Below are 8,157 nucleotides of genomic sequence, written 5' to 3' on the forward strand. Positions count from 1 at the left end.
GTGGCATTGGAAAAAGATATTAGTCTGGGAAACCATTCTAATCTAGCAGCTGGCCACTGTGTTGTTCAAAGATGCTTTTCCTCGGAGTCAATGGCCCCTTTCATGTCCTTCACCAAGACCAGTTCCTTGCATCCTCCTGTCCCCTCAGTGTTATTTGCCATAGCACTGACCTAAATAGAAACTCCTTCCAAAGGGACCGCCCAAATTCCTATGCTCTATTTTACTCTAGACTCTCTTATTCTTTGGTTAGAGATGCGATTACATTAATAATAATACTCAATTTTACTGACTTCTGCTTTCACTTCCTTATTGACGACACTCTCATATTTATGTTTCTGATCTCCAAAGCATGTCATGTAAGCCCTCAGAAGTCAATACATCAGCTATCATCACCCACAAGTGTGATTTTCCCACATTCTGTAACCCTATGCCAGCTCTGTCTTCTCAGTGGTGAATTTAGAGCATATCACCACCTCTCCATCCCTGCTATAAACTTCCAATGGCTGCACAGCTCACTTACAATAAAATCCAAACTTCTAACCATGTTGCAAGACCTGGTGTGGTCTGACCCCTGCCTATTTCTTTCCTGTGCCCACTACCCTGGCACAACCTCGGTCTTCTTTTTTCTAACGTGCCATGTTCATTTCCACCTCAAGGACTTTGTACTTGCTGCACCTCTGCCTGAAATGCCCTCTTCCCAGATCTCAAAATGCCCAGCTCTTCTTGAATGTCAAGGCTTGTCTCATATGGGACTGCCCCACAGAGGCCTTCCTGTACTGCCCAAACTAACTAACTAACTTCCTGTACTTCCCGCCCCTTGTCACTTTCTGTCACTGTTACACTTTTTTGCCTAACACTCTCACCGTCAAAATACAATCGTCATAGGGGTAGAGTCCCTATCTTGTTTACCACTATATCTTTAATACCTAGAACATTACCTGGCACATAATAATAAGTGTTGTGAGCTCATGATTATGTGGTCATTACCCAGAAAGCTATATGTGCCTCATCACTACCACCAAGGTGGCCACCAACTATGTGAACACTGAGGCCTATCAAGGGAGGCAATAAAGTATGGTAGTTAGGACTCTGAGCTCCGGAGCCAGCCTGCCTGGCTTGGGATCTGGCTCTGCAACTTAGCTGTGTGTTCTTGGGCAGGTGACCTTTGTGCCTCAGTTTCCAGCAATTAATGTTATCTTCCCTCACAAGGTGGCTGGGAGAATTAAATAATAAAATACAGCTAAAACACTTAGAACAGAGTTTAACATACTGCAAGCCTGCCAGAAAAAAGGAGTCATTATATTATTATTATAGATTCTTTTAGTTGCAATAAAGGAAACAAAGTTAAGCCAGCTTAAGCAGCAAAGAGGAATTTATCATATAGTGACAGGGGTGCTTCACCAGAGTCTGAAGGCAGAAAGGCATCTAAGTCTCAGGAAGGATCTAGAATCAAAAGGTGGAAAGCCATCTGTAAGTGTTCTCCAACTGGCATGGTGACTTTTCTCTGTAGCTCCCGTTTGGTCTTCTTCTTGCTGTGTGCCCAGGGCAACTTCCCTTCTCCGCAGTCTCTCACTATATAGCTCCTGAGTTTACGCATCCCAAAACAAGCCACTCTCAGGGTGTGACAGCCATTCCTTGTCGGTTGCAGACTTCAAGTGTTGATAATCAGATTGGCCCTCTTGAGTCTGATGTCCATCCTAGTCAATCAGCCAAGCCAGGCAAGGAGACCATGCAGTGTAAGCACAGCAGTTGGTGACCACTGCCATGGTTTCAAAGAAGGGGAAAATCTCCTGATCAAGGGACATGGCTGACCCATGGGGTAGGCAGACATTTCAAAAGGAGTCTATGTCACAGATCTTCCCAAAGCTGCCAATTTAGAAGGTGCTGGGCCAGGTTTGGGATCTTAACAGTTTTGAACACAATGCCCCCTGCTTCTGCTTTTTGAGCGAACCCCACAGGCCTGTGCTCCCTGGTCTCACAGAGTCACTTTGGCTCTTTCCCGAGGACAGTCACCAGGCTACGGGCCTATTTTCTTCATGTCCTCATCCCATTCCAGCACCAAACATCCAAACATTTCCTCCCTCATGACAGCCTCCAGCCTTCACGCAGATCAACTGAGGCAAACAGAAGACTGTGGGGTTGTCGCTACCCCCCCACTTCCTTACACACTCTTTTGCTCTCCAACCCCTGCACAGCCTGTATTTTCACATCTAGAAAGGTTTCCACCCAAATCACCTAAAACCAAGGACACTCATGTTTTGACTGATGGCTTTTATTGCAGAACTCTAGGCAGGAGCAAGATGCACTAAGCAAGGGAGACTGTTCCGAACCCTCGGGAATGGAGGCACAGGTCAGGTTTATGCCCAGTTGCAGCACTCACAGCTGGGGTCAAAGACAAGCCCCACCTGGCAATTCTGCTGGTACGTGACTCCATTCACGTACCTTCTGTGCCAGAAGGCATTTCTGTTATTCACCACGGGGTAGAGGCCGTTGGCTTTGCCGGCACAGAACCCACTACCCACAGAACTGCCTCCAGAACTGCTTCCGGAGGAGATGCTCCCGCTTCCATTTCCGGTCCCACTTCCACCGCTGGGAGGAGAGGTTAGGGGCTCAACTGGCTTAGCAGGGCTGGTGCAACCCGAAATAGCACAAAGCAGATGAGTGGACCTGGAAGGGGCACCCAGATTGCCTTGAGGTGAGGAGACTAGTGGCCTTGAGGCGAAAGTCTGGAGGTGGAGTGCTGTTAGCTCAGGATCCCTGCCAGCGAGGAGATCACATGATTACTCCATATTCAGGAATTAGGAAGAGCTATAATTTCAAGCCACTCCAGTTTTAAATTGAAAACGTTCTCTCTTCTTTATGATGTCAAAATCATTAAAAAAAAAAAAAATCACTGAGCACCAGTATGTACCAAATTGTTTCTTAGGATTTGGGTATATGTGGCAAGCCAATAACCTCTGGGAGAAAAGTCTGGAAAAAAAAATAAGGACGTGGTATTTATCCTGAAGTACAGACTAGAAACATGTGAGCAGTGCTGAAGGCTCTTGTTCAATTTCCAGGAGGGCTGAAAGAGACTATTAATGAGGGAGGGGTTCATAGAAAATAAATGCTTATATATTGAAAGTCAGCCTAATTTCTTGAGGCTTTCCTTTAAGATTTAGCTGACCTAGAAAACTCACCCAGGTAGGTCTGGCTTGCCATAAAAGCATAACATGGCTGACCTGGAAGTTCAAGGGTAGGGAAAGAATGCAGCACCTGTGTTTCAGCTGGGCAAGAGCAGTGAGGTGAAATGGGAAGTGACTCCCTGGACAGTGGGGGTGGGCAGATATTAGAGCTGCCTTTTGAGTTAGAGAAGGAGCATTTGTCTACCCTGGGCATCCTCCTGTTGTCACTTACTTGCACTCTGCAGTCCAAGGGCTTTCTTCAGGGTATTGATCAGGGGGAACTTGCCCTGGTTGCAGAAAGTGCCTGTGAAGTCATCAAGGTCTATGGCCCAGACCATGGCACCTCCAAAATTGTTCTCCTTAAGCCACTGAGCCTGCTTAAGGATAGAGGACAGCAGAGGTCATTTTACTTCCCTGGGCTAAGGCTGGGCCCACAGCATGGCAGAGGGGCTGACCTTACCTTGATATCGAAGCTCTTGACATTATCATAGCCAACCCACTGGTTGCCCTGATAGGCATAAGGAACATCCTGAGGGGTGTCCCATGCCTGAGTGGCTCCATTTTTCAGGAAGGTACAGATCTTTTAAAAAATCAAGAGATTCAAATCTTTTAAATGTGACTCCCATGAAAGAAAAAAATAGACACTTGTTTCCTTGTTTTGTTTTTCTCATGTCTCTAATTGGGCGATTTTTCTGTTTTCTAGTTATGGGTTGTTATTTGCAGTAAATAAGATCAAGTTGCTTTTGAAATACTCTCGTTATCCCTACTCTTAATGCTTAATTTTGGGAGCCCACATTAATATGAGAGATATAGTTCTTTCATTCCCTTATGTGCTAATGTAAATGACCTTAAATCTGCAATCTGATGCTTGAATATTGCACATTATAAGTGCACTTCGGGCGCCTGGGTGGCTTGGTCGATTAAGTGTCCAACTTCGGCTCAGGTCATGATTTTGAGGTTTGTGAGTTTGAGCCCTGCATTGGGCTCTCTGCTGTCAGCACGGAACCCACTTTGGATCCTCTGTCCCCCTCCCTCTGTGACCCTAGCCCGCCTGTGCGTGCGTGCTCTCTCTCTCTCTCTCCAAAAACAAATAAACATTTTTTAAAAACTCTAAAAAAAATAAGTGCTCTTCAGACTGGATTAGGTAAGTGAGTTGATTATTTAAATACTTGAAGCATTTAGAGTGACAGCTGTGTTTTAAGTAGATAAGTAGTGGACTGAATGAGTGTTCAAGCTTTCTGCAGATTCTAGCCCTAAGGCTACCATTCAGCACAGCCCTGGAATTCACAGGATTTCTATTGTACAGCCCAGTCTGCCTACCTCATAGTAGGCCCAGAACCCAGACTGCCTGGTAGAGGGCCCAGGAGGACCAGCACCAGAGGTGGGGGCACCAATGCCAGTGTTGGAGGGGTCACTCAGGATGAAGGTGTGGCCGTAGGTAGGGAATCCAACGATAAGCTTCTCAGCTGGGGCCCCATTTTCCTTCCAGTAGTTCATGACGTATGATGACCCAATGCTTAGTGACATTAGTTTACTGTTCTAACAGGCAAAATTGTACGATGTTAATAACAGATAGGTAATATTTCTTCAAAACATTTTGGTGAAATCATAGTTAATGGGATATGATCAGCCACTAAGGAGCATAGTTATCCAAGTGAGACATTTGCAGAATTTTCTTTGTCCCCGAATCTCCATGTGATTTACAGCCTCATCTCTGGTCTTCATGTGCATGCGTGCAGAGACTTACCACATTGAGGTAGGCATTGCTGCCCTTGTCAGTAGGGTATTTGTACAGGGGGCTGTTCTCTGCAGTGTAGCCCTCCCAGGAGCCACGGAGGTCATAGGTCATGACATGCATGTAGTCTAGGTACCTGGGGTGGGGTAAGGGATTTAAAAACATTTCTGATGGTCATCTTCCACACATATGCAGGCAAGCGATACCACTTCCAAAGCCTCCTAAACAAGGTCCCTGAATAGCAAGTCAGACTAAGGACAAGTCTACCTTGCAAAAGAGGTTGCTACAGGAGTTTGAGGATAGGGGGAATCACTCACTGGGACAGCTGGAGGATCTCATAGCCAGACTGGATGTTGGAGATGCCAGCAGCTACTGCAGCAGTGACCGTCAGCCTGGGACTGTTGATCTGCTTGGCCTCCTGCTCAAAAGCTTCACGCATTTCCTATAGAATAAGCAAGCACTGTAGGTCATCTATGAATCTGATTTTAGCTCCTTGAATAATCATAATAGGTATGTTTGTATAATGCTTTTCTTTTTCAAGATGTTTCCATGTGTTTTATCTTACTTTTTAGTCTTTCAATATCCCGATAACGTGCATAGTATTGATGATACCAGTCCATTTTAGTGGTATCTAATATGAATAGAAATTAGACATTTTCACCAAAGTCCCACAGCAAGTTAGCAGCTGGGTCATGACCAGAATGCAGGTCCCAGATGACCAGTCAGAGCTCCACTTATATCACTATACTTTGAACTCACAGTTGCTGCAGGAACTTATATCCAGCTTTTAGCGGTATAGATGTTGCTTCCCTTCATCCAGTAAATGAACTACTTTGGAGGACTGACATCCCATCAAATGAAATGCTGATTTGGCCAATAAGGGAAGTGGCTACAGCCAGGTGATAGGTTCCCATTCAGCCCTAGCACCTTTATTTTGTATGACTCTAATCTCATTCGGAGGACTGGGTTCAGTTTTTATAACTGTGTTCTTAGGGTGTGCCAGAGTGTGTTCCATGGAAGGGTGGGTCTGAAAACTGTCTTGTGGTACTGGTTAAAGGAAGTAGGATATTTAAACTGGAAGAAGAGAAATTATAGGTGGGATGTTGTAGCTGTCTGCAAATATTGAACTGATAGATTACAGAAGGTGTTTTTTTCCTTGGTTACTTTAGTGGGTGGAGCTAGAACCAATGACTGGAAGTTATAAATTATGATTGGAGGCATGTTTCGGCTAAGAATAGAGATGTTCTTTCTGATCTCTTGAGCTGTTCAACAAATAAGTAGATTGACTTTTCAACTAGTAAGTTACTTAATATTGAAACCCTTGGAGGCTGGCTGATGATCTGCTGTATGGAATAGTATAGTAAGAATCTCTGCTTGCCTAGGTGGCTCAGTCAGTTGAACATCTATCTGACTCTAGATTTGGCTCAGGTCATAACCCCAGGGTTGTGGAATCGAGCCCCACGTTGGGGCTCCATGCTAGTGTGGAGTCTGCTTAAGATTCTCTCTCCCTCTGTCCCTCTTTCCTGCTATCATGTTCTCTCTTTCTCTCTCTAAAATAAATAATATGAAAAAAAAAAGTTAAAAAAAGAAACTCTCTATTTTGAGAGGGTAAATTTAAAAATTATCCTTGGATCTTCTTACTCCATTCACTTTTCCTTGGTGATCTCTTAATTATCTTCCTCTTCTGATGACTTCAATACAGTATATCAAGTCAGGTTCTTTGTCCTGAGCTCTAGATTGGTCTTCATTCAGTGACTACTGGGCATTCTTATAGGAGGTCCTATAGACTCCTCTCATTCTTCATGTCCAAAGACAAATTCCTGAGTCCTCCTTGTTCCAAATCTACTCTTTTTGTATTTACATTTTAGTTAACAGGACAACAAGGCACTCCTTAAAGTCAGAAACTGGAAGCCCTCTCTTTTCCACTTTCAATCAGTGTCCAAATCCAATTGATTGTACCCTTGCATACTTGCCCTTTCTGTCCTCTGTTCGGTTCCCTTGACATCTCTTGCTTGACTTACTGCAATAGCCTAACTCTATCCCTGCCTTCCTACCTCCTTTGAATTTGTCCTCCATGGTTAAGCCAAAAGTTGTCTTTCTAGAACACAAGTTTCCTCCTATCTCTCCACTACTTTCAAAGCTGCCCCATAGCCTTGAGAGTAAAGTCCAAATTCCTTAACATAATGTACAAGTCCCACATGGTTTTATTCCTGTGCACGTGTGGCCTCACAATCGTCCCTCTGTCTTCATCTGTGCAGTCCCCATCTTCGCTTCGTTGCTAATACTAGTTGCTTTCAAGACTGAGCTCAATTGTCACTTTCTCTAGGAAACTCTTCCTGATCCTGCCCCAGAGCAGAATTAGGTTGCCTCTGTGCTGCTTGATCAAAGCATACTGTAATTGTTGGTTGTTTTCCAACCTTCCACCTCATTTCATGTTCCCTAAAGCCAAGGATTATCTTATTCTTATCTCCAACCTGACACCTCACCCAGTGTCTGGGACAGAGTGAGTAAGTGCTCAGTAATAACAGACAGTCTCGTAGTGTAATGGTTAGAAGCAGTGGGCTCTGTAGCCAGACCACATGGGTAATTATGACACCTGCTAGGCGTGTGATATTAAGCAAGTTTCCTAAACCTTAGCTTCCTCTGTAAAATACAGATTATGGTACTTATAGTATCTAGATCATAGAATAGATGTACAGGTGAAATGAGTTATAATTCTTAGAATAGTAGAATACAGTAGAATAGTGCCTGGCATGTAGCACACACGTGTTGTTGTTATCCTTATGAAAAGCTTCAAATGAAGGCATGCTATCTAAGAATCTTTGGGATGCGAAGATTCTGTCATTCTAAATTCCAGTTTAGTTGCACTTGGGAACCACCAGATTATCACTGGAAGGAATAGGCTTTGAATCTTCTTGGGCTAGAGATTGCCACATCTCTCCTCACCTGCACCAGGACAGTGAAGAGATGCTTGTCCTGAGGGGGGCTCCCACAAGAGCCAGGGTACTCCCAATCAAAGTCCAGCCCATCAAACTCATACTGGCGCAGGAATTTGATGACTGAGGCAATGAAGTTCTGGCGGTTCTCAGGAGTGGAAACCATGGCAGTGAAGCTGCAGGAGACCCAAAGAACAAACACAGGGTGAGGGAATGCCTTGGCGGTCCCAACACCTTGTAGTAAAATCAGACTTTTATGTTTCTGCCTCAGAGCCCTTCACGGAGACCCACACCCCAGATGTACGTATGCTTCTGGCTTTCT

At 44.6% G+C, this 8,157-nt stretch overlaps 1 protein-coding gene across 1 annotated transcript; it reads right to left on the minus strand.

Annotated features, from left to right (window-relative positions):
* Positions 1-1,391: 1,391 nt before the first annotated feature.
* CHIA (chitinase acidic) lies at positions 1,392-8,011 on the minus strand. Its single transcript, XM_058716239.1, has 7 exons — positions 7,846-8,011; positions 5,217-5,341; positions 4,913-5,035; positions 4,485-4,671; positions 3,625-3,744; positions 3,397-3,538; positions 1,392-2,638 (listed from the first exon to the last, which is right to left on the minus strand). The coding sequence occupies exons 1-7, from the start codon at positions 7,999-8,001 to the stop codon at positions 2,358-2,360; spliced, it is 1,134 nt and encodes a 377-aa protein (XP_058572222.1). The 5' UTR covers positions 8,002-8,011; the 3' UTR covers positions 1,392-2,357.
* Positions 8,012-8,157: the final 146 nt, after the last annotated feature.

Source organism: Neofelis nebulosa, chromosome 2 (genome assembly GCF_028018385.1).
Source record: "Neofelis nebulosa isolate mNeoNeb1 chromosome 2, mNeoNeb1.pri, whole genome shotgun sequence".
Classification (NCBI taxonomy): Eukaryota; Metazoa; Chordata; class Mammalia; order Carnivora; family Felidae; genus Neofelis; species Neofelis nebulosa.

What these genes read in the sequence shown, in the direction of transcription:
- CHIA (XM_058716239.1), bottom strand. Translation starts at nt 8,001, where the DNA reads ATGGTTTCCACTCCTGAGAACCGCCAGAACTTCATTGCCTCAGTCATC. An exon ending in GAGATCCTCCAGCTGTCCCA is followed by an intron (nt 5,036 to 5,216) that starts GTGAGTGATTCC and finishes ACCCCACCCCAG; the next exon opens with GTACCTAGACTACATGCATG. An exon ending in AGCAATGCCTACCTCAATGT is followed by an intron (nt 4,672 to 4,912) that starts GGTAAGTCTCTG and finishes AAGCATTGGGTC; the next exon opens with ATCATACGTCATGAACTACT.